The sequence below is a fragment of the Hippocampus zosterae genome, chromosome 3, assembly GCF_025434085.1.
Source record: "Hippocampus zosterae strain Florida chromosome 3, ASM2543408v3, whole genome shotgun sequence".
NCBI lineage: Eukaryota > Metazoa > Chordata > Actinopteri > Syngnathiformes > Syngnathidae > Hippocampus > Hippocampus zosterae.
The window spans coordinates 19,985,857-20,012,208 of NC_067453.1; the positions used below are offsets into that span (position 1 = coordinate 19,985,857).

The 26,352-nt window shown below is 47.8% G+C and overlaps 1 protein-coding gene across 1 annotated transcript; it reads right to left on the reverse strand.

Moving 5' to 3' along the window:
- Positions 1-1,322: 1,322 nt before the first annotated feature.
- On the reverse strand, positions 1,323-25,790 carry tle3a (TLE family member 3, transcriptional corepressor a). The gene is made up of 21 exons (XM_052061925.1): positions 25,341-25,790; positions 24,805-24,928; positions 24,430-24,530; positions 24,195-24,258; positions 22,755-22,799; positions 15,162-15,224; positions 14,151-14,255; positions 10,559-10,760; positions 10,161-10,168; positions 7,612-7,734; positions 7,490-7,540; positions 7,002-7,154; positions 6,394-6,526; positions 6,076-6,251; positions 5,627-5,700; positions 5,279-5,528; positions 4,558-4,805; positions 4,328-4,475; positions 4,094-4,244; positions 3,001-3,077; positions 1,323-2,734 (listed from the first exon to the last, which is right to left on the reverse strand). Exons 2-21 carry the CDS (start codon positions 24,826-24,828, stop codon positions 2,627-2,629), a joined length of 2,304 nt encoding a protein of 767 aa, XP_051917885.1. The 5' UTR covers positions 24,829-24,928; positions 25,341-25,790; the 3' UTR covers positions 1,323-2,626.
- Between the last annotated feature and the right edge of the window lie 562 nt (positions 25,791-26,352).

A 26,352-nucleotide genomic window follows, 5' to 3' on the forward strand; every position in this document is an offset into this window, starting at 1 on the left:
CCAAGTTTGTGTCTTCAGTACGCAAGTTCAATCATTTCTGGTTTGAAGCTCCCTTTCCGTCTTGCCAAGAGCACGCAGAATGCGTTCCTCTCATGTTTGTGCTTCTCCAGAGACACTCGTCAACTCTTGCCTGCCTGCGTTTACTGTCATTTTCTAACATTTAACTGTCACGGAAGAGACCGCGCTCCGCAAATAGACGCAGAGCCAAACCAGACACAGAGAATGGCAACACTCACGAGTAACGCGGATTTCAAAACGGACCGCAACGTATCCCTTCGGGTATCCTCCAAATTGTTTATGAGCCTTTACAAATAATTCCGCAAAACTTACAATGGGCAAATTGTGAGCGAAAGTAAATTTGGCTCCGGCGCGCCCGCGACCCGAGTGAGGAGAAGCGGCTTCAGAAAACGGGTGGACGCATAGATGAATGTTGATGGAACGACTGGCAAGTAGCAGCAGACGGTAAGACACTGTGGCCAACACATCAATGAAAAATGAAACGCCTTTTCACCATTCTTAATCCTTTCAGGGACAGCGATCACGACAGTGGACCGTTTATCAGGTTCTCATTACAACAATAGAGTCTATTTGACAGCATTTTAACCATTTCTATCGAGCCAACACATTCGTGCACATTTCTTCACATTTGCCAATCGCAGATTTCCCCGATTTGTGAGACAAAAAAATGTTCTCTGAAAAATCAGTATGCACGTCCGGAGAAATATTGCTTTGGGAATGGAATTGTTTGGCAAAATGTCAAAACATGAAAGACTCGTTTTTCTTCCAAACTAAATCTGAACACATCTCACAGAAAAATGTACTTTCGGATGCGATTTTAATTCACTTGCGCTCTACATTTTCCCCGGTTATGAATTGTTTTGACCTTTATTGTTTATGCACCAGAACAAATTCCATGAAGAAGGTCAGCTCAAATCTAAGTATCTTGAGTGAATTATTAAAATAAAATAATAAGAAATAAGAAATCTGTCATGAGAGCTGAAGCACAGCGACAAACACTAAATTTGATCCAAATAAAAGCATGCATATGAATAAGCTCTGTAGCACACAGATGACCACGAACCCTTTGTAACCCCTGATGGGATACAAAGGATATAAAAAGTTTAAATGTGACATCAAGTCAGCTCTTGGCAGTTTTTCAAATTCGTACCTCTCCTACGAGAAAAGGTCCTAAACCTCAATCTAGAGAGGCCCTCTTGTCTCTCACAATGGCACTAAATGATCGAAAAGTGAAAAACTACTCCGTACTCCATTGTCCTCGCAATACGCACATCAGCAGTCACAACCATAGTGCTTTCCCCCCCCCTCTTTTATACGAAAACAGTTTATTGACAACTGCCAACTGTACAGCCTTCAAGGATGACGACATGAATGCGAGTTCGAATGCGTTTACGGCGAGACAATTGTCCTCTACGGGCGGATTGTGCTGGAATATTATGAAATATCGCGGAAAGCAAACAGCATACGCAAATTGTCATATGTGCTGATGACATTTACTTGCCACCGTAAGACTTGCATATCAGTCACGAAGCATTAAAAAAAAAAAAAACAACCAGCAAGCAAGAGAAAGGACCATTTAGACATTTAGACGGATGACTGTTGAACGAGGCAATGAAGCGTCACATCAACAGGCTGGAAAAAAAATAATAAAAAATCAAGACCCAGCTGCTTCTCCGTAAAAGCCATCAGTCCTTCAGTAGATAATCCATTTGAAAGTTATTGAAAGCAGCCAGAGTCCACAGTGAGGTCTTCACCGAGTTTTCCTCCTCCAGAGATTGAGCGAAAAAGTAACGGTTTTCCCGCTTCCAGTCAGACAAAAAATATTTTTTTTTCGAATTATCCACCGCTAAAATCCACCGGTCCACCCTTTGTTGTGTTCTGTGTTAAAAGCAAATTCCAGTGAGGGGGGGGGGGGGTTGTTTTTCAGGAGAGGGGGTTAAAAAAATCCAAATTAGATTTCTGTAAAGGTCATCCAGCGCAACCATTGTGGAAAAAAAAAGAGCAGGGGATGGGGGGCAAATAGAATATCCTCTTACAAAGTCCTAATCTAATTTTCATCCCTGGAGGGAAAAGAAAAACACAGAACAAGAAAGAACCATCACAAGCGTAATTGGACACCCAAATATAAATCTATAAAAAGGTCTTTTTTTTAACTCCATTATGTACACTTTTCACAGGACCTCCAATGAAAAATTCCAGAGCGAAGCGCCGCTTCTTGCCGTGTCATGGAACTTTATTCCCACATTAAAAATTAGAAGTAATATCCGAGAAACAACCCCCCCCCCCACCCCCAAAAAACTCCCAGCAAAACATTATTTTCTTCTTAGTGCCTTTGGGAACCACTCTCACTGTACAAGTGTTACTTGGATGATTGAGGAAGTGCAGTGCCAAAGGTCACAACATCCTTTTTTCAACAGGGGGTGGGGCCCAGAAAAAAAAGTCCACCTTGGTCTGGCACTGCCAAACCTCCTGGCTGTCCATCCATGAAGGGGGCTGCAGGCAACATCCACGCTGTCTGTGAGGGGAGGGGGTGCGGGGGTCCGCGGAGGAGGCGCGCCGGCCGGTCCCGAGCGCGGCGAGCGAGCTCGGCAGCCTAAGCGCTCCGCTCTCAGTAGATCACTTCATAAACTGTGGCCTTCTTGTCACCAGAGCCCGTCACGATGTACTTGTCATCCGTGGAGATGTCGCAGCTCAGGACAGATGAGGATTCCTTGGACTGTCAAGAAAACAAAGGGAAGCATTTCAGGCTCGGCTGCATCATTTCAAGTGGAGGGAGGGAGATCGGGTGACGACAGTGCAATATTAGATTGCAGCGATTGTCAAGCGGCGGCCTGGCTCGCCTTCCAAGCCACTTATTTGTCCAGTCAATACCTCGGGTTTCACTGAAAGGGGAGCGGACGGCGGTCGCGGCGACCGCCCTCTTAGTTCAAACATGTACGTGCTTTTGGAGCAGCTACAGAAAGAAAATATTGATCGGCATACCTGGAATATGCTGGCGCCGTAGGGAGTCCTCCAAGCGTTCAGCAGGTTGTCCTTCCCAGTGCTAACAAACCATTTCCCTGTGGGGGGGGGGAGATTAATTCCATCCGACCAAAGTAAATAAATAAATAAAGATGTCGCCGCTGTCTGGTGGCATCCTCTTATCTAGCAAAACCACGATTTAAAAAAAAGAAAATAGTGCTCGGTTGATTTTCCATACAGCGCTTCTTTCGTGCTGCTATTTGACTTTTTATGGTATATCATTAGGCGATACATTTTGGGTTGAATTTGGTGAAGCTGTCGTAGTGAGCGCTTTAAAGAGTGCAAATAAACTGTTTTGTAAGCAAACAACTGGAACTGATGAAGCTACATTCAGCATCTTTCATATTAGTCTGTGAATAAAGTGTCTTTATTGTAGCATAAGACTAATCTATAAAACCCAAACGCTTATGGATCATAAATCTGATGTCATTTAATAGAGATTAATTTATTGCTTGAATTTGTTAAAATAAAGAAATAAAAGAGGACCTGCCAAATATTTTTTTTTTAAAAAGCGCAATATTGCCAGGGAATAAAAGAAAGCAATAATGGGATTAATTTTCAAAATTATTCAGCCCTATTTAATATGGTAAAATATTTTCTGCAATTCATTACGCTTTCGTTGATTCAAACAGTCCAAACACAAGACCAGCCGTACACATTAAAGTCTGTGGTCATGGCCCCCGACCAAAGAGCCTTAGTACTTCACCAAACATCTTCACAACCTCTTTTTGAAAGGTCTTTGAGCAATGGGCGATAAAATAAATCAAAGAATGGGCCAAGCCCTCGTAATAGACGGAAAAAAATGTCCAGGGAAAACTTGCCTCCATGACTGATGAGCGTCCTTCCGCAACAAAGCATTTGCAGGGATCGAGTTTTAACAAAACCGGCGTACGTAAACCTTACTATTGTCACTTTATCGCCCAAAACAACAAACAAAAAAACATTTTGATATTCAATATATGTGACAATTAGTTTAGCAGTTAGTGTGACAAGACTTCAGACAGACAGTGACGATATGTTTACGGTCTCCCTTGCTTATTGTGTGCATTCATACCGCAGTAGGCGAACTTGAGGGAGAGTACGCAGCTCTCGTGCAGGTGCAGCTGATACTTGTCTGGTTTGGAGTGGTGCAGCACTTCCACGTTGCTGCTCTCCATGCCCACAGCCAGCCACTCGCCAGTCGGGCAGTAGCCGAGTGAGAAGATCTGCAAGCGGAATCGCCGCGTCAATTCAATGAGCAAAGATTGCCTCGTCGTGCCTTTTGTTGGCATCGGCCCGCTTGTCGTACCTGCGAGGTGAAGTCGTGCTGCTGCAGCTGTCGACCCTCCCTCAGATCCCAGGAGCGAACCGTGTTGTCGAGGCCGCCTGTCCATAGCTTAGTGCCGTCGTGGGATATGTCGATGCAGCTCGCGCCATCCGTGTGACCCTGGAACTGCCTACGAGCAAAAGAAAAACACAAACATGACAAATAAAAAAATAAATAAATGAAATGCCGTCTAGCAATGGCTTTCTTCCCACCTGACAAGAGTTTGATTGTGGAGGTCCCACACGGCAATATTTCCATCACTGCAGCAGGAGAAGCAGACTTTGGCGTCGGGGCTGATGGCCAAGGCGTAGCACGCCGGCGCGGAGGAGGTGAGCTCAGCTTTGATACGCGGCGTCTGAGAGGCCAGATCCCAGATGGTCAACGTGCTGGCCTCGCCTCCCACGATCAACGTGCGGCCATCGGGCAGCAGCTTACACGAGCGGATGTAGTTATCCCTGTTCTGTTGCACACAGGACACAAAAGCCAATCGATGCGTGCGCGAGGCTGGGCGGCTTCGGGGAGATTTAGAAAGAAGTCGGTGGCCAAAAAAAAAAAAACAGCTGTCATAACAAATCAATACGAGTGCTTCTCAAAGCGCGTCGGCTCGCTTTTCAACAGATATGTACGGTCGCGTCTCCTTTGTTGTGTTGATATTCTTCGCAAAACGTCATGTAATAGTTATCGGCTCCTTCCTTCAAAATGTTGCGGTCGAAGGGCATATTGAATGAAAGCTCGCTTTTTTTCTTCTTTTTTTTGCTGTTAAAAGTGAAGCTGTCAGCGCAGTGTGTGGGTGTGTCTGGCGTGGCTCCTGCATGAAACAAAAGATCATCCCACTGCTAACGGACCGAGCGTTTGTTGAAACCTGTCAAAACAACAAACTGGGTTGTGGAAACGCACGCGATGAGTGAGCGGTGAATCGGCGGCACGCCTCACCAGACAGTCCAGTTGGGACACGGGACTCTTGCTGCCAGGTTGGCTGATATCCCAGATTTTCACACAGCCTTTGCCACCCGTGTAGACGTGGCGTGTGGGGTTGCTAATGGTTACGGCGCACACCACCTCGCCGTGACTCAGTGTGTTGATCTGACGAGCGTGGCGTGGGATTCCGGGGCCGATCAGGGCGTCGGGCGGGAAAGGCACAGGCTGCATCTGGCCGTCGGCACTCACGTGGAATGAATAAGCGCTGGAGGGAGGGGAAAAAAGGTTTTCCATTTACTGTTGACCTGACCTTACGAGGTGGGGGGGTTAGCACCGCTGCAATAAATAAGCCTTAATACTTACGGTTTGCCTCCTGAGATGGAAGTGAGGCTCGCTTGAAGTCCCGGGGCTCTCATGTGGGTGTGAGGATCGAAACCCTGAAAGAGAACCAAATACAAGCAAGATTATTCAAGACCTCAAATCGGGCTTCGAGCATTGTCACCTGTGGAATGAATGATTAGCCGCGGCGAAAAGGAAGCTTTAGCCAGATCCGGAATTGATTTGCATTTCAAGGGAACAACAACATGCTTCGGGACAGACAAAACAAAATACAACTTTTGCTCACGTGTGTTCTTCTGAAATTTTAAATAAACCAATAAATGTGCATCGCAGATCAGTTTGATGATATGTGAGCCTCTGACACACGTAAAAAAGAAATAAATAAATACTACAACAATAAAACGGTAAAACGTTTTCAATATGCACTCTCCAGACATTCGGAGCCAAATTGTCAAGACAAGCGAATGCGTTACCATGGGGGAGCGTCCGTAAGCTGCAGCGGCTGCTGCGCTCATCTGAGGGGAAATGTGGAGACCGGCATACACGCCGGGGCTCGTCAGGCCTCCGTTCATTTCGTGATGACCCATCATGGCAAAGGGCGTGGGGTAGGAGCCTGCGATGGACAGAGGTGTACGCAAGGCTGGGGCTGCTGTAGACAAAGGAAGCAGCGGCGCATTAGCAATAGCATGTGACGTAACAGCAGATTGAGCACAAACAGGATGGGGAAAGCCAAGCGGCGTTTTACAATGTCCAGAGAGAGAGAGAGAGAGAGAGAGGAGAATGTTACCTACCAAGAGCCTCCATGCCTGGTGGTTTGCCCAGGATGGGTCTGAGCCCAGGAGTGGAGCTGGTGCCAGGGGTGGGGGCATCATTTCGCGGGGTGGGGGTGTTGGACTTGAGGCCAGGCGTGGACGATTTGTCATTCTGTCGAGGGAACGATGGCGCAAGTGTGTTCACAATCTGGGACACCGGGCAGCGTTCAGACTGACGATTTGAGAGCAACCTCAACCTAATCCAGTCTAATTCTGACAACGCTTACAGTCGTGCAGAGCCATAAACTGCCATTTATTCTAAAACCTATTACGGCCACAATGGGGATAGGCACTTTTGATCCTTTTACTGCTTTGCCTTTAATCTTCCAGTGAGGCAGAGGGGGAAGGGAAAAAATATATATATCCCAGAATCGTTAAATACATTGAGCTATTAACAGCGGCGACCTGACTGATCCTGATTCGGGACAATATTATCCCTGATGTTTAGTCATGCGCTTAATGCAGAGACAGCGATTGCCTAATCCACTGCCAAAAACGTCCTAGTTTTATTGGGACGCGTGCGTCCCTTCGCTGGCGCTTTTAAACCCCTTTCTGGCCTACTTTGAAGCGACTCCGCCGCGCCTTACATGACTGAGCTCCTTGGCCTTGGAGGATGGGGTGCTCCCGGAGGACGCCACTGACGCGGGGCTGTTGGGTGTGTCCTTCTTGGGGGGGCGGGGCTTATCAATGCCATTCTCGGGCGGCGAGTGCGCTGGGCTGGCCCGAGGCGTGGCGGGGTCCTGGAGAAAGGCGGCCACCGTTAACGTCATTTCAATCTAGGATGGGCAACCCATGTCCTCGATTCATTTGTCAGCCATGGAAGAGTGGCCACCACAACACCGATCTTAAAAGTGCACACCTTTCATCCTTTTACTTCAGCTCAAACACCCCCCCCCCCCACCCACCACTAGTGCTAGCAAAAAAAATTGTGAGCCCACCCCCCCATTGTCCGACTTTAACGGTTGGCAAAAAGAGCCAATAACTCATTCAGTAGCAGCCAATTATAGACCGAGTCTGAAAAGACATTGAAAAAGGTCTTTGGGAGTGAATGAGATAATAAGCCGTGTTTGCTCACCTCATTGGAAACATCGACCACCAAGTCATCACTTTTCTCTCCATCGCTGTCCTGTTACGACGAAGAGCACGTGTGAGTTCAAGAAATCTTTGATGCGCATCGTCTCTTTTTCGGGGACGTACATATCTGCTCATGCTGTCCTTCTCCTCCACTTTGCGCTTCTTGGAGTCCAAACTGTAGTCGGAGGAGCTGCGGTGCTTCTCGCTGGCCGTGCGCAAGCTTTCGGACGGCGATATTGAGTTATTCTGAAAGCAGAAAGGCAAACAAAGGCTTTATTAGCTTTTCATCGGCCAGTGAATCATTCATCTGTTACAAGTTGCTCACAGGGAACACGCCCCGTGCCAAGGCAAGCACTAAAAGCGTCTCATTTGCCCAATTGCGGATGCCGCAGACTCTTTAAAATGCAGCTGTGAGCCAGCACCAAAGTGTACCCTGACACCAGCCAAGGCCAATCTCTCTCACACACACATACGAGCCTGTGTCTCTGGCCACCCAACAGAATGGGCCATTATCTGAGCTGAAAGGAGCATGGCTTGTTTTCTAAGCTCCCTCCTCCTCAGAGCTGGACAACAAACAACCTCACGGGGACGTGAGCAGAGTGTTGCGGCTGAACAGAGGGCCTTTTCTCTGCCGTCACTCAGGCTAAGCGTGAGAGCGCGCGGGGAGGAGAGAATGTGGATGCGGCGGCCATTGATGGCCGCACTGTGCTCGGGCGCCGTGTCAGCTCGGCCTTTTGAGGCGGAAAGACAACCTCCGACGTCGCCAGCGGCCGCTGCTTCTCGGTGGAGCCCGCGCGCCCACACAAACATAGACGGCGCACTCCAGACGCCAACTGAATGGGAGGAACCGGGCAGGAGTCCAGCGCCGCCCCCCCCCCCCCCCACCCCCCCTCGATTCCCCGCGCGGAACAAAAGCTGTAATGTGGACAAGTCAGCGGCAGTCTGGAGAAGTGAACAATGACCGACGGACTGGCGGCCCGGGCAACGAGCCACCGTCTGGATAATGACGGACCTTTAAAGGGATGCTTAGCGTGACTCATTAACCAAAGTCACCACTGGGCTATCAGATGACCGAGGACGAGGGCGCAGAAACAAACAAAAGAAAAAAAGTCCCGCTAATCGCCCCGGGAGTGACATGTTCTTCAGACATGACTGAACCCATTGAGCCGACAGATCTCAGCCAGCCATCGCAAGCCATCAGCGATCGCAGCCATTCAAATTAAACGCCCGGGAAGGTCTGCCCACGAGGAAATCAAAAACACTTTCCCCTTTGTGCCTCAAAATATTCATCACATGCCAAGCGGGAGAGGGAAGAGGGAACGAACTGGTAAACAGAAGGGATCAAATAAATCCTTTAAGACAAGGGATGTCCACATCATTCAAGAATTGTCATTGAATGACATGGCTTCTAATCTCTGCGGCACGGTACCACCAGTTATTTCCCTCGTGGATTTAAACACTTTGGATTTTCATTTCATATCACTTCTTAACTTTGTTATTTTCCCTCTCAAAGGTTTTCCATTTGTTTTGTCATCGGCTGAGAAAATGCAAAAACGACTTTGGATGCGTCCATTTTTTCTACAAGCCCTTTGCCGGAGCAGCCTTGACGTCCGTCTACACCGGCCAGCTGTGAGAGTCCATCCGGGCCGTCTCCGCTTCCGGCCCTTCCCCGAGCACCTCCAGTTGACAGAATTGCACTGAACTTTGTGGAAGGGTCAGCATGAGGCAAGCAAGACTCCATTAGATCTGTGAATGGAGACTTTTTTTCCCCCTCCCTCCATCTTTCAACATTGTAAGGCATTTTCTATCTTGCTTGCTCTGATTCAGACTCGCAGTCGCAGGTGAGCTGGAGGCCGTAGCTGTTGACTTGCGGCAAGAGGCCGGCCGGCAATGTTTGCCAAAGCGATCGTAGCGCACGTACAAGCAAACAACAGTTCACGATGATGGAAAATTCATTGTTATTTATAGTCTTCAATTCACTTTAAAGACAGTGCGGTGCGAGCTCGATTTATAGACACCCCAGATGACCAACTTTGAAAAAAAATCAAATAAAAACCAAGTAATGTGCCGTTATTTTCAGTCTATGAACCGCATCAAGCAGGGCTGCGGAAGGCTCGCAACTTGAAGCTTGAAATAATTAGCTCCTTGTTTCAAGTGTCTCTGTTGACTAAATATCCCACAATGCACCGCGAAAGCTGCGCTTGCGTTGTGGATGGTGGCGGTGAGCATATCGGGCGTGCAGGAACCAAAGTAAGCCTCGTCAATATTCCGTACCCAAAACGACAACGCAGTGGGTGTGCTCGTGGACCCACTGCGCTTTCATCATCGTAAATTGTGTTTTCACCTCCTTCTACACTGCCCACTATTTTCCAGACGGAATCATCAAAGTAAAGCAAATAGAACGCCGTTCTATGGATGGAATGCATTTCCAGTCATTTCAGACTGTCGGTGAATGTTTGGGTTTGAGAACGGGGGTGGCCAAACAAATGACATTAGTAACTCGAGATTTCAATTTGCCTGGAAAAACTTGACAGGGCCCAAATTCTTAACTCCAACCTCAGAACTTGGAGGCATTCCTGTGCTTCCTATGGATCCCACTGCTTTAGTCTTTAAAAAAAAAAAAAAAAAAACTATGCCGAGGATGAAAAGGTCATTGTTCCTTTCACACTCACCGTGCTCTCTGTGCGGCAAACATGGCCATGGCGGTCACGATGAAGAAGATGAAGTCAAACATAAAGAAGGAAAAAGAAGCCAGTTAGCGTATCATAACAGAGCCCCCCACCCCCTGCCCCCGGCAGAATGTGCGAGAATCAACTTGAGGGCACGATGCCTCACTTATCGGCTTGCTAAAGCTGTTGAATCGCTTATGCAGTCACGGGCCGGGAATGTATCAGCTCATTACCTCGACAGAATGTGAACAGACAGGATGTGCTCATCACCTAAGGGCCCCGCGACTGCTCTAGAGAGACGGAGGAGCGCTCCGCCGCGAGATGTTTTACCCTCGTTGAACATCCACGCAGCCGTCGCGACATTCGTCTACACGTCGGGGGCGTCGCTAATTGGACCTCACCTCTGTGTTCCAGATCGTGGTGGTTCTTCTCATCCTTTACCGGAAGGTGGGCTTGGCCGCCGAGGGCTCCGAGCGCAAGCAGGCCCGATCCCGAGCCCGCCACGGGAGGGATGCCGGGAGGTTGCAGGCCGGAAGGGTGCGGGGGCAGCTGGACGGGAGGCCCGTGAGCGGCGTGGGAGAGGTGCTGCGCCTGCAGCTGCTGCTGCTGAGAGTCGACACGTGAGACACCAAGTGGGTCAGAGGGAAAAGGCAAGTCGAGCGCGCGTACTGAACGGAACTAAGGCTGATCTGTTGATGATCTTAACACATTGACGCATTCTATTACTGGCGGGATCAGAATGCGACTCCGGGCGGTGTTATTTCTGGACTATGCCGAACATAGCTTTGCACCCACGAGAGGGGAAACATTGACTTGCATTGACTGTTCACCCCCTGCCTTTTTTAACAAAACTCATGCATGAGACTCGTGGAACACGACGCTTGATTGTGCTGCAGGAGGAGCAGCATCTCGAGCGAGAGAAACAGCAACAACAAAAAGCCACTTTGAGTCGACCCGCACTTAATGGAGAGTAAACATTTGACTTCAGGTAAACGAGTGCGCAGCAGCACCGCAGCACTTAAAGCTCCTCTGCGCCACCCATGAGCAAAGACTTAAGCAACACGAGGAAGCGTAGGAATCTGTCAGCCTGCGCTTTAAACAACTACCTGATTTTAAAAACACTTCCCCCAAAATTTGTTTTTTTTTAATCCAAGCAGCCTCTTTTTACCCCCACCCCAATCACATTCATGTTCCCGGATTAACAGAACATGAATCATTTGCACGGGCACACTTAAAAAGACGGAACCGACGCGAAGTGCCAAGAGCTGGCACTGCAGCCGTCTCACTTGGAGTGTTTGGAGTGTGCGTCGGGAGGGCTGCTGTGGGAGCCACGAGCGGGGGGTCCCCACGCTGGCACTCAGTCCCTCCCATATTCGCCATCAATATTTGAGAGGCACAGGGAAATGGATGGGAGTTAAAAGCCCCTTAGCATGGAAGTAAGCCGTTTAAAGGAAGGTTAAATAATACTCAGCTGAGACACCAATAAAAACATCAGCAATTTATTACCCGTCTGTGAGCCAGCTGAATAATTCAGCCGCCGTTACGATGGGCGCCTCCTCGCTTTTACAAGAACGGCTTCTTCAATCAGCGGCCATTATCGCCACTTCACCAATATCGAGCACAAAAGATCGGGGAGGTGAAACAGCAGACCGCCGAGGTTTTGCGTTAATTGCTTCATTCGTCCTGCAGGACCTGTCCTGGAAATCTCGAGGCCTGCATTGGGAAATGGCTGGCATGACTTGACTTTGCAACCCCGTCATTCACACTACAGGGCAGAGACTATGTCAACGTCATTACCAACTGCGTCCAGGACAGCCAGAGGGGGAAAAAAATAAAATAAAATTAGGAGAGCAAGTGTGTTTATAATATTGTGTCCGTGAGGGGAATAAAGGGTCGTCAGCAGGGGGGGGGGGGCAATCCTTGCTCATTGCGTTTAATGAGCCACCAATGGCCAATATGCATGGCTGATCAGCAAGCGCCCTCATTAGAGGACCATTAATGATGACAATAATAAATAAAGGAGTCCATTTGGTTTCTTCAAATTCAATCTTCCACGATAAAGACATTCTTTCTTCACATCAGATAAAACGGCATGTTATCGCTTGTGTACTAGCCGGATTCAATCCGACAGCTTTCTGGTGCATATATTGATTGCACTGTGTTGTTGTTCTGCATGCACAAAAACACAACTGACCTTCATTTGAACATAAATTAAAAAGACATTTGCACACACTTCAGGAAAGGTACATCCGGGCTAAGTTGACATTTGGTCTATTAGCAAGTCAACCCGGAACCACTCCCGGCCATCTCGACACGTGCATCTGCCCTACTTGCATCCTATTAATGGCCCTCAGCACCATCAATAAGACATGCGGCCATCTCCTGAAGGCTGCCTGGCATGCTCTTTCACCCGACCTTGCTTTACAATATGCATGAGGATGTTGGCATGCCTTGCAGAGCTTCTCCTCAATGAATAACGGATGGAAAGGTGTTCGTAAAACATACAGCAGCTACATCACCAACTCTTGCGCCATGAGCGGCCAGCGGGTCACGGGCGGGGGCCTGAATGCTTCATAATATAGGGTGGGTGCCAAACAAAAACACGATGCAGCATACGGGACCAAAAAAAAAAAAATGGTGGTAGGACTGCAATGTAGTCACTGATAAAGCCGCAAAATATTTCAATAACCAGGCAAAAGTGTTCTTCTAATTGTTTTGTTCCGACAATTTCTTTATAAGTATCAACACCAGGTACTGGATTGGGCCGATTGCGGCCTGATTTCAAGGTATCGGGGAGTAACAATGTTTACCGATACCAGCCACCGATACTTCCGTCAGAAAGACAGTGGGGCCTTTTTCACAATTAACTGTCATGGTGTTAAGTGAAATTTGCTCAAAGGTTCTCAAGGTGGCGTACTTTGTATCTCTGAGTATGAGAGAGCAACTACTCCTGGTATCGGGTGTGATCCCTAACAATGCCGAACAATCACCTATGACCGCGGCACCTTTTGACTCCTTCACACTGAATTGATGACAAAAAAAAAGTCAAAACTGGGTGGCAGATAAAGCGGCGTAGCTTCGGATCAGTACCGTTTCATCAACACCAAGCACCCTTCCTGAAGTGTAGTAAAACATCTGGCTCAGGCCAACGGGGACAAAAATCCATCTTCTCAAGACACCCACTCAGAAAAATTCTACGGAGAAAAATCATCCTGGAACCAAAAGTCCCCAAAGGGGGCATCAATGGAATTCCAATACATGGCTGCAATCATCCAATCAGCCCGCGGGGCCAGCCTCCGCTAAAGACTCTGCGAGTGGAGTCGATCACCGACAGCGCAAAGGTGAAACCAATCACGGCGGCGGAAGGAGGGTGCTGATCAATGAGGAACAGATGGTGTTTTGAAGGCGGCGATGGACGCGGAGTGCCGCCCTCGTGCGCAGCGGAGGCGTGCATGGCCAATTGCCGGGTGCGCTGCCTCAGCTTCAGCCGGCTGTGTTTGTGCTCAGCCCCACATCCCCACCCTCAGCCTTTTCATTCCCACCGCGATCCAGGTCAGCGGTGAAGGATGAGGCTCCTCGTTAAAACCTTAACCAATTAAAGCAATACCGAGCTGAGAGGAGGATTCTCAAGAGCTCTCAGGCTCTCATTTATAAACACACAACAAGGCAGTGAAGACACCACAGAGACCGAAGCGGGAGTTCAGAGCTCCACTTGTAGCCTATGCAGCTCTGGAATTTATCCGGAAGCATCAACACATAAATATGTTCTGGGGCTGCGTGAAATTGGAACAACAAATGATATGCGATAGATAGACAGCTAGATAGAGAGATATAGTGCCATTATGTTCAAAGCTGCATCAAGTAATTTCAAGAGGTTTTGTATCAACAGTTGACAACATAGGATACATAAAAAGCATTCACAAACATGCATTGTGCCTTACGGGCACAAGCCAATTTGTTTTTTGAAAAAATGAATAAAAAGGGGGTACACACGGTGAGAGGCAGATTGGGAAGTCCACGTACCCCGATGATGGCATTCAGCTCAGTCATAGTGACCTGCTTTGCCCGTTCCACTGCCTGAGCAACCTGCTGTTGGTGCTGTGGGACGACATGAACACACAAGCATGAGGAGTGAGGACACCCGCGCTCATCTGGGAATCCGCCCACTTTGATTTCATTTAAAATGTCATCGCGAATGCTCTTTGCAAAATATTGAAGTAGAGTGGAACCTCTTCAGTTGATCGTTTTGAAATTGGATTAATACATTTGGAGGGGGGGGGGTGGAAATGGGGAAAAATATCGCACAAAACTTTGGAATTCAAATAGTGGTCCTGACCTCACTGCAGAGCATCACATTGGTTTGATTTTGGAGCCCTTTTTGTTTTTAGCCCCAAAATGACAACGCGCTTCAACAAGGTTATAGTTCAGAGAAGAATATACGAGTGAAACGAGCAGACTCAAAAGTGTGTTTGGTGAGGTATTCGCTGTACAAATTGAGTGTGTGGTAAGCAATTAGGTGGCCGGATGATGATGTGCCACCTCCACGAGTAACAACAACAGATGCTTTTACTGTCATTAAAATTCAGTGTGTCAACAACAACAACAAAAATCACCAGTGTGCTGCGATTCTTGACCAAAACAGGTCAAGAGGCACCTGGAAAAGGGATGGAATTGTCAAAACACATCTCCTTTTAAGGTGTCACGTTTTTAGGTTGTAATGTTGACAGAGGTCAACTTATTCTTGTTTAACAGTTAACGAGTGTTAAAATGAGACTTCAAAACAGCGCCCGTGCAGTTAAAAATCTTCCAGTTGAAAGTTTGAAGGCAGAATGAATCATTTGTGTGTCCATTGTCCAAAGTCGCTTTGAAATTAGTGCTGCAAACAAACGGAAGCTCGGCTCCCGTGTTTGACTTCAGAGGTTCCAACTGCATTTTCAGCGTGAATCAAGCATCTCAAAAGTGTAACGTGACGACGGTGTTTTGAGGGCTCCATTCGCAGCTTACCTCTTGTGACAGGAAAGGCATGATTTGAGCTAAAATGGCGTTGAGCCGTTTGGCAATCTCCGTCTGGAAGACAACAGAGGAGCAAAAGGAGACGGGAAAAGATGAGCCAGACAGTGGCTTCGCCTAACCCCGCCTTTAATGTTGACGCCGATTAAGTCAATTACAGCGGCAATCAGAACTGCTTGACTCAATATCCTGTAAACAGCGTGATATTGACATTAGAAAGATTTAAAACATTAGGCGAGCCCAGGGGGATGGAGCACAGCTGTGCTGAGAGTGCACTCCATGCTAAACGGATATGAGGCGGCAGCCGGGCAGAGTGCTGCCGGATTGAGAGGATCCTCTCTCGCTTCCCCCTCGCCGAAGAGTGCACCGCCCCGCGCTTAACCTCCACGTTCAACCGGGCGACCGCATTCCCGCAAAGTGGGGGCTCCCCCGCAAAGCAAATTCGATGCGTTGCTTACATGTGGCATTTCGGGCATCGTGTAAAAATGACACAGCGGAACGACCTCGAGGGGAACACATGGTAAACTTATCAATACTACGGGAGGCGATGCTGCCTTTTTCCTGGTCCATTTGTCAGTGCAAAGCGAGTCTGCCCCCCCTCCCCCAGCCTTCCCCCATCCATCCACAGAGGCCTGCCTCCATTCCTCCGCCTGTCCCGCAAGCGCCATGGCAACGGCTGCAGCCCTATCTTGCTGGGATCATTATGCAAATGGAACCTCTCCTTGACCGTAACAGGCTTTAAAATCATATTACGTGCTTGGAGGCAGGTCATTAAATTGAATTTTCGGCCTGTCGATCACATGAATGCTGCGAAATGAATGCTGGGTTAAAAAGAAAAAAAAAACAGAGAGGGCGAGAGAGAGAGAAAGAGAAAGAGGAGCAGTGGGGCGGGGGGGTCATCCACTCCCCCTCCCTTGTAAAAACACTGCACAGCTGGCTTGCTCTGCCTGCTCTTTTCTTCCAGGGATGGAAGATGAGAATGTTCAGGTTCAAGCTCTGCACTGGGAGCAGAAAAATAACAGTGCCAAAGCTACATCATCTATGGAATTTATGAGCTGCAGTTCATCCCAGGGCCACTGCGGAACACAAACACATCACAGGGATTTGCTCCGATTTTTCATTTGGACACACGCACGCACACAAAAAGTGTGCTTCGCAGGACCGCCAGCTTATTTATGACACATGGCAGAAATTCCTGGCTGTTTTGGCAGCCTGATGTATTACTTCTGAGCAGCGCCAGAGAGATTGGGGAGTAATGTGCAACACAACGAGACGCGCTGACCCAAGCTGCAACATGAAGAGCCACTTAGCATGGCCAGCCAGATGGAAATATAGGATTTTTTAGGGGAGGGGCAGGAGGGGGCGGGGGGTTGACTGGGCTTTATCTTGTTCAGCAATGTGTTTTGTTTTGGGGTTTTTTTTACATACAGACCTATCTTCTTTCTTATACAGTGACAGAAAGTGGATTGTATTTTGAACTGAACAATGAGTCAAACTCAAATCTACATTGCAGCGTCCATCCATCCATCTATCCATATTCCAATTTGCTTTATCCTCACTAGGGTGACGGGGGGTGCGTGAGCCTACCCCAGCTGTCTTCGGGCAGTAGGCGGGGGACACCCTGAACCACTTGCTCGCCAATCGCAGGGCACACAGAGACGAACAACCATCCGCGCTCACACCGAGGGACAATTTGGAGTGTTCAATCAGACTGCCGTGGATGTTTTTTTGGAATGTGGGAGGAAACCGGAGTACCCGGAGAAAACCCACTCAGGCAGGAAAAACATGCAAATTGCACACAGGAAGGCCAGAGCCGGGATCAAACCCACAACCTCTGAAATGTGAGGTTGACAAGCAAAAAAGACTCACTTTGGTTGCTCTGTACACTCTTTTTTTTTGATAGCATCAAAGTTGGCAAGCCTAGTCTTGTTAATTTCTTCAGAAGTGCGATCCACGTTTACATGTCATTGCTTCATAAAACATAAATAAATGGAATTGATGCCACCAATTAGTTTGCATTTGTTTTGTAATCTGATTTATGACTTACTGGCGTATGTTTTATGCAACACTTGATTTGTAGAAATTTGCGAAGTTGTCATAGTGAACGTTTAGGAAAAAACTGTAAGCCAAAGTTCTTGGTTAACTTAATACTAATTAAAGTTGATAAATAATATTAAATTTCATATTAAATTAAGGTTAATTTGCTTTTGTCTGAGCTAATGGAGGCCTGAGTTAGGAAACCAAAACATTTATGCATCATCAATCGAATATTGTTTATTGTTTTATATATATATATATATATATATATATATTTATAATCTAGATTCATGTACTACTCACATACAGGGATATTAGGAATATTTGGCTTTCAGGTGACGTTCACATTTTGACATCATGAGACCAAGACGACGCCTAACAACGCATCAACAGCACCTTGCCATTGTGACGCTTCAAACGGGACAGTCTCAGACGGAAGTATCTTTCGGGAAGAGTGGGATGCCACGCCGCAGCAGACAATGAGCCGACTTGTGAACAGCCCAAGACGTCATTGTCAAGCTGTAATTGATGCTCAAGGGCATGTGACGAGTTAGTGAGACGTTGACATTTTTTGTTGGGGCGTACCCACCATTGTTGTTAACTTGTGTTTCAATCAATTGTTTGAGATGAGAAAATCACCAGTTCATCCTTCTCCTTAAATGTCTTGCTTTCATGATCCCTGTCGTGTGAACTTTGTACATTTCCCATAAATTTCACCCGAAAGCCAAATATCCCCAACTTTTTGTGATGAGTGTATATTGCTTGCTTCTTTAAAAATACAATGGAGAATGACTTTTCAAAAAAAGAATAATAATAATAATAAAATTCAAAAATACTTCATCCCCAATTCTATTTGTCTTTCCGGTTGACAAATGATGTCAACATTGACAGCTCCGTACAGTAACGTGTTGCGATCTTGTTTGGATAAATGATTGCCAAGTATGACATCACGCCGTTTACATGACTAAACAATCGCCATCACGCCTCCATGGTGACAAGCGCATGATACGAGAAACGGTTTGCCATTCAAAGCGGAACTATGGTGTAACAATTCTAATTTGTACCCCAGATGTGCTTATCAGACCCGCCGGATACAATAGTCCTTAAGACAACACGCGAGATAACCAACCGTCCGCATAAAAGAAAGACATTGACCCCTATAAAAGAATAAACCTGATCAACAAGCAATGACGCCGGTTAGATAAAGGCTTTTATGAGCCTCTGTATTAACGCACTCGAGTGCGTGCTCGGGACAGAGCTCAAGAAGGGCCTTCAGAAATGGCTGAAACGCAACCGAGCCTGCGTAATCCCCGTTTGTCCAGATAAGCCATGTCAATAGCGGCTCAACATTTGACGGGATTTGTGAGAAGGCCTTGAGCGCACGGCCGCCGTTCCTCTGTAGCTTAGCGTCAACGTGACAGCTGGCCCGCAGAGGTCAGGAGGTGGCTCATCCGCTGGGCCCTCGGCAACTGGCAGCACACTCGCGCACGAACATGCAAATACGCACACAAGGTGTCAACTCGACTCAAATGCTTAAAAAATAAAAAGATACAGTGCAGAGCTGGGAGGAGTTTTTTCTTTCCCCCTGTTGTCGCGCCGCTGACAGATAAAAACGGGCGGTTACCGTCACTTTCAGCAGATGACAGCTCTGCCCTTGAGAGGCCAGCTTGACGCCGCCGCTACACAATTACAGGTACTCGGACTTGTGTAGCACCACTTTAAGAGCACTCTCGGCCTGCTTTGTCAGCGGCACGCACGAGGTGTTTGCCCGGAGCCGTCGGCAGAGTTGGAGAAGCGAGGCGAGAAACTGACTAGGATTAAATAACAAGGGCGGCGGGGTGGGGGACAACTGGTCACGTGATTTGTCGACAAACAGTACTTGACCTGTTAGATTTAAAAGGGCCACCAAATTGCCTAACACGCGAGAATCGCTAGTCAGCCTGTTTCTCGGGCAGGCGGAGAATTATTGTACACTTCCGCGACAAAGAGTGAGTAAAAACAGGGCCATTGTTCATTTGGGCTTCCGAAAACTTCAGCACAAGCAAAACAATCGGGGAGGTGCATATATATTACATATATGTGTACAATTAAGGCCCGAACGATTAATCGGACGATTATGGTCCTTCAAATGTCCGCCAAAATCTTTGCCATTTGGCCAATGCTTACTGACCGTTTTTACTTTTAGCTACTCTAACCATTTCCATTTGTAACACTGGTCTCTTTATTTACGACACAGAAATACTTTTTCAGTACATACCATGAAAATTGTTATTCAGTGGACCTGTTCTTCAAAACATAGTATATATATATATATATATATATATATATATTTTTTTTACAAGGTCTGCTTAGGTGCAAAGTAATTGATCACTATTCCACATTCTAAAGTCATGCTTTGTTGAAAAACAAATTAAAATACAGTGCAACATAAATCAAAAAAATGTGTTGAATGTGACATTTTTTATCACTATTGGTGATTTAAAAAAATAAAACACATGACACGGACTAAAGTCCTTATAATTACGGAAAATAAATACATGTTTAAAAATTAATCACTGATCTGTATTTTTGGCCCCCAAAAAAGTATTTTGTGTAACACGAAAAGTAGAAAGGACAAACCTGATCTTGTTTATTGTAAATATTGTTAGTTACACTACAGATTGATGCATTGCTAGTGTTTTATTTTTTTTATACTGTACATGGGACGAGGACCGTGAAAACGCATATTATGTTTCATAATCATTCAGCCTACGCACATGCAGTATGTGATGACATATATTCTCTGCAAACGTGATTGTGTTCAATGCATGAGCAGTGCGGTAAAGGTGTGGGAAGGGGGAAGAGTGTTCAACAAACTCGACAACACCCCGCACCCCCCGTTCCCATTTTGGTTTTGTTTGTAACTGTGACATTGCGTTTTCAGGCTGCTGTGAAACATCCGCGTCACATAAAAGTCCCTTCAAACAGCTCAACCCCAGTCGAAGGTTTCTGGTGTAATCGTTTGTTAAAATGCAAAATGGCTGATCTAAACGGACCTTACAACCAGCGGGTTCAAGTTATTAAGACGTAGTCCATTTGCACTTTCCTCCACATGCCTCTTCTGGATGTACGCAGCAGACAAGTCCTGTGGCTGGCTGTTTGTTTTGGCCCCGCTGCGACAATTACTTGGCTGTAAAAAATTTTTTACAAATCCCACAGCCTCCGTCTCCCCGGTCCTGAATGACGACTGCAGGTAACAACAGCCCAGTCGGGCGGAGGTAACAAGCAACAGATGACCGTGATTACCAGCAGCCATCGCATGTACCGAGCCGTCATGTATGATGTCGAAGGGGGGGAAGGGGGAGGTGGGGGGCCGTCAAATAGCAGCATGGCCTCAGTCCATCGGGGCCGCTTTACGCATGCCAAAATGTGAATTACGGCACGCTTTGAGGAACCAAGGCACGGTTATAGGAATGGAGTTCCTCACTGTGGAATATATTCTGCTTGCAGGAAAGTAATATGCTTGTGTGCATCCAATAATCCATCCCAGCCTCGCCTGTTAACGCTTGCCATCTACCGCCCCCCACCCCGCCTACGCAGAAGCCGGGTGAGCTGTATGGACGGGGCCCACTCTGTTTGCTCACAAACACGCCGTTCAGCAGGTTAGGGCCCCCGCTGATGAATTATTCAAGCGATTCCCGCAGCTCTTTTGAGGGGACTGATAAAAAGAAAAAAGTCAGCTGCTAAAATGGATCAGTCGATTAACCTGTTTACACAAAGCAGGAGTCGTCGCCCCTCCTCCCAACTAGTCTCTATTCTGCTACTCGTCTCCCATCCCCCTGGTTGGCGATAAGTGCCTGACAGAAGCTATCAGAGTGGCCCCCGGGTCTGACAGACATGTGGCAGCGTGACACAAGGCCCAGACTCTGATGGATCACCCCGCGCCTCCGGCACCGTCATTAGCCGAGCGGGGGAAGGGACGAGAGCGCGCCGCTTTGAACACCCGGGAATCGAAGGACTTAAGCCATGTGTTTAATGCACTTCAAGCGCCACGGTGCCGTTTTGGGCGCCCATTTCCATTGAAGGGTGTGGAAGCAGGATGATGAGAACTACATCAGCGATGATATGTCCATGGATGGGGACAGCATGAGAGTGCAAAACATGTGGCAAGAACTACATCAAAACATGTCTCGGGCTAGCCAAAAACAAATTAAGGGCAAAGTCAAGAGCCATGTGCCGAACACCAAGTCTAGGATTAGTAAAGGACCAGGTCAAAAACCAAGTCAAGAACCAGAAAGACAGACAGTCTGACAGATCGATGCAGACCCACAGTTAAAACAAAGTCAAGAATCAAACTAAGCTCAACGACATGCACGATAAGAACCTAAACCCGGTGGGGATTTTTTTTCAAATCTTCCAACGGTGTCACACCACACACAAAAATAGAACATTTTGTGGTTTCCTGCTCTGATCATTTCAACACGGAACACCGCACACATGAAACTTCTTTCTGCCCACCATCAATCTTGAAGTTGGACCAGAGATGGGAGCGTCGTTAAGCGACAAATGGAACATGTGGAAGATGTAAGACTCATTTTGAACCCTCTGATCCGGACACATGAACCCTTAAGACACTTTAGACAAAAGGACATTCTACCAAGGTACAAGTTAGTTGGCCGATAACGAGCGGCGTACAACCATTGACAAAACGACTTTTGTCCTCCTTGCTGTAATTACCGACCATCCCTGACCCTGATCGTTAATAGGCTCGCTTTAATCAGGAAGTCAAAGTTCTCGCCAGCCAAAGTCTACTTAAATCTAATCAACAGGTTGAGATAAATCCAGGATTTCGATCTCCCAGGCGGGTGTATTACGAGACTCACAATATTTGACCGAGACAAGATTTGTAACTTGTTGGAGAGCAGCGTGAGTGCATTTACACCACAAATCACTTTTGCATTGGGCTCAGACATTCACGGTTGTATTAACCGATGAGGAGGTTCGATTTTGAATGTTGGATGGAATTCCAATGGCCAGAGTTGTGGCTCGGTGGTGGACGGCCAACGCGTCCCAGCATGCAGGGGAATCAAGCCGAGTGAGATGGGAGTTGTTTTTTTGGGGGGGGACGGACGGATTATAGTCTAATATATCTTAAAAAGAGAAATAAAAAGAGGAATCATGCTCCCCGCAGTAAAATAACTTTCATGCAACGTAATATTCCACGCCACACTGCAAAATATGCGACAAACTTTCAGAGTAGAACGGGAATGGAACCCCCGCCCCCTAACCTCAACCCTATCGAGGACTTCTTCAGAATCCTTGAGGTGGGGCGGGGGGGACTAAAAACCAACAACAGACATCAGCTGTGGGAGGCAATTCTTGCAACCTCAAACGAGATATTGATAGAATTTTTGAGACTACTGTTGACAACTAGATTGATGGCAATTGTGTTTTGGGTTGATTGTGACCCAAAAAATGGATACGCCTCATGTGTGGGGACACCGTTCATGGTCTCAGAGCAGGTTTGATGACCCCGACCCCAAGACAGAAAAATCACTAGAGGGCACCTACCTGCTTGTGCATCTCGATGTTGAGGCCGTAAGACATCTCATAGTACTGCAAAGCAAACAGGAGAGACATTTAGTACGATATACAGTTGCAACCAGGAAGTCCTATTCAACTTGTTATTTTTAACGCGCACATTTGGAGCTCTGCTCCATTTTCTTTGAAGCACTTCAAACATCTGGATCGAGGTCTGCGTAACGTCTCGTAAGAGATCAGCTTACGTCATGAGAATGACCACCAATGGATGATCTGCGAGCACGCGCTGTGGATTCTTTGCTTTTTGAATGGGTTTTGTCAATACGTTCAGACGGGATGCGATTGTTTTGAAATCCAAACAAAGCCTCCCTGTTCAAATTGTGTTCCACTGGGGAGACGAGATCAATCAATATCTGAATTGAGCACGCTGGGGCCGCTGTGAATGCGTCAACCGTGCCACAATTGGGATCACGATCAGCAAAGATCAGACAAAAAAATCGGATCTAAGCGTGACAAAGAACCAAAGAAATTGACTTTTTTTCCAGTGACGGCGCAGAGCATCAAAGCGTTCAAGGTTTTGATCAGCAGCCTCCCACATCCACGACATCTATTTACTCAGTCTTAAGTGTTTGTACAACACTCGTGTTATTTCTAGCCAGGTCAGAGTGTGTGGCTGAATTCAGGCAGACCACGGGTGGAGAATGGCTTTCCGGTCAGTGTCTATTTTGATGAAGCAAATGCATTATTCAGTCCATTAGCGTTGAAGGCAAAAAAAAAAAGAGTCTCAAACAAGAGAGCCCTTCTGTCTGAGATCGGAGCCCTTGCCGTGTAAGCGGACACCTCGTACTTGCTCGCGCGTTTGCCGAACCTCCTCCCTGTCGGCCTGACATGTTGTTTTCCCCGCTCCGAAAAAGAAGGTTTGGCTTCAATCTGCGTGTTGCCGCCCGCCGTGTTTACCTCGGACAGGGGGGTCTCTCATTGCGTCAGGTGACAGCTAAATATCCCGCGTCGCGGGCACGCCTATGTTTTCCAAATCCACACTGGAACGTTGTGCAAAAAAAAAGGAGCCGCGTGGGAGCGCCTCCATTTTGGTTGGGTGCACTTTCCCACACGCCACGGCCCCATTTACGGCCGTGCATGTGCACAAGCGGCGGGTCTCCTAGGAGAATAATCAGATCAGCAGGGGGCGGGGGGGCAACGTGGCCGTCGACCTTTCGAGATCATGGCTGTGCTTTCATGGAGCCTCAGCCCACTACCGCCTGGCTGTCAGTCACCGGCCCCCGCCTCATAACCACCAGCTCCATCAACCCCCCCCCCCGGGGATTTTGCAGGCCCATACGTGACACTCGAGCCGCCCTAACAACCACACAGGTGATCACAATAGAGGCCGTCTCACGCCACCCAAATGAGCCTCACAACAAGTCGAGCAATTTGGTCGCATAATTACGGCCCACGGCAACATTATCTTACCATGACATAGTGGCGCTGCATCTCCGTCTTCTCATTGGCCAGCTTGTCATACTCCACCTTAAGACTAAAATAGGAGAGCAGGTGTCAATTACAGACGCTCTGTCACTTGCATAACTCACTTAACCACTTGGCAGCGGATTACAGGGCATTCCCATTCCGCGTGCAACCAAATATTAGCCTTCACCTGGCAATGTAGCGCAAGAGAGTGAGCGCTGACATCTTTTGTCAACACTACCTGTGATACTGGGCTTGGAGGAACTGGAACTCATCTTTAATTCGGTCACACGACTCCGCTACTGTGAATTTGAAGCCAGGCTGGCCAGGCTGGTGAGGAGCCTGAAAAACATAGTCACGAGTTTTGAGCATTACTTTGTGCACGAGCCACCCCAAAATGGCCCCCGTCTTGACTTGATCACATTGGGACTGTTACCAACACAATGAATGGGCAAAAAAACGACTACATGAATCAAACATGTCGCCTTGAAATATAACCTTCGAGATACTCAATGAGGTGCAAGGGGGTGGGGAGTACAGCTCAGTCAGGAACCATGTCAACACCACAAAAAAAACAATCAAAAATGCAACGCACAGAGGTGGAAGTGCTTCTTACCGGATGTCGGCCTTGTGGATACATCTTGAAATCGACCCTTTGTTTATTTCTGCAGGTCCTTTGGCAAAATGGTTGAAAAGAGCAGGCGGACGAGGGGCTTGTTGTCGGCGGAGGGGTGAATAGCCTGTGTTGGGAGAACGACGCGGTTTAATCACCAGGGGTACAATCAAACGCACTTTTGTTTGCAACTAATAATCCCCGTGAGACTAATGCAATCAGTAAGTGGAAGCCAAAGAAACAGCAGCGCCTCGAGGGTGACCTTATTCGGTCGCGGCACAAACACACGCACACACAAAACAGATTCTCGCTTGAAAAAAAAACAGACGCAACAAAAAAGGGAGGAGACACTTTTACACAGGTGGCGTACGAATGACGGCGGTTTATGGTTGAAAGTGTGAATAAAAAATAAAAAAGGGAACACTAGCGAGCCGAATCAAGCAACGGCAGTCTTCCCTCCGAGCGCGCGTCGATCAAGCCCCCTAAAATGTCACGTGAAAGCCGAGAAAATGGGACCCGTCGCTCGTTTTTACATGTACCCCTCACCGAGGAAGAGACAGCAGGCTACAATCCACTCGTTTAATCCGTCCGAAAAACAGCGTGGCGGAGCATGCCGTCTCCGGAGCGCACCCGGCCACACCGTGGGGAGCAGCGGGCTAAAAGGAAGACGGCGATGCGGTCGGAGCTCCAACAAAAGTACTTTTCTCCTCGTCAAGCCTCCACCGCGAACCTCCCAGGAATTTGGCCGCCGTAATCCCCGAAAGAGCGGCGAAAATACGACTCCAAAACGGCTCCTTCCGCGTTCAAAACAAAAAAAAATGAGAAAAGAAAGGATATTCTTTAAAAGCGTAACATGGTGCTCTCCACCATCTCGCGTTTCCCCTTCAGTTGTCCAGTTTAGCCCGGTTGCCACACACAGGCAGCGGGGCTGAACTACCGTGAAAGCACCTATCTGTCCAATCGGATTACTCGCCAAGACCACGACCACATCTGCCTATCGGAGGGCGGCGGGCCCACGTGGGGTAGAGGCAGCACATCGATGACGTCACCCCACAGAGACGCTCGCCCCGCCCCTGGCTGCTGCGCGCGCACACACACACACACGCACACGCACACGCACACGCACACACTCACACGCACACACACACACACACATACACGCACGCACGCACGCACGCACGCACGCACACACTCACACTTACACAACACCCATTGAAATTGGACCAAGAATGCACGTATTGCGCGTCCTCATTAGCGCGCTGGTTTGCCGCCCAAATCAAAGTTTTCTTGGGTGAGACCAACACCGGTGGCAGAGGGGTGCGAGTGATACGCGCGCATTTTTAATTCGACGCCTATCTCCGCGGACGCCAAATGAACTTGTCTGCGTGCGAGACATTGATGCGACGTAACACGGTTTGCTGCCACTTAGGTGAAGTAAAAGCCTCGAATCAGACGCTTTGCCCCCCCCCCCCCCCCCACTCACCACGAAACCGCGAAGGACACGTTAGTGACCAATCGATCCACGATCAAATTCAAGCGTCGGAGACTTGA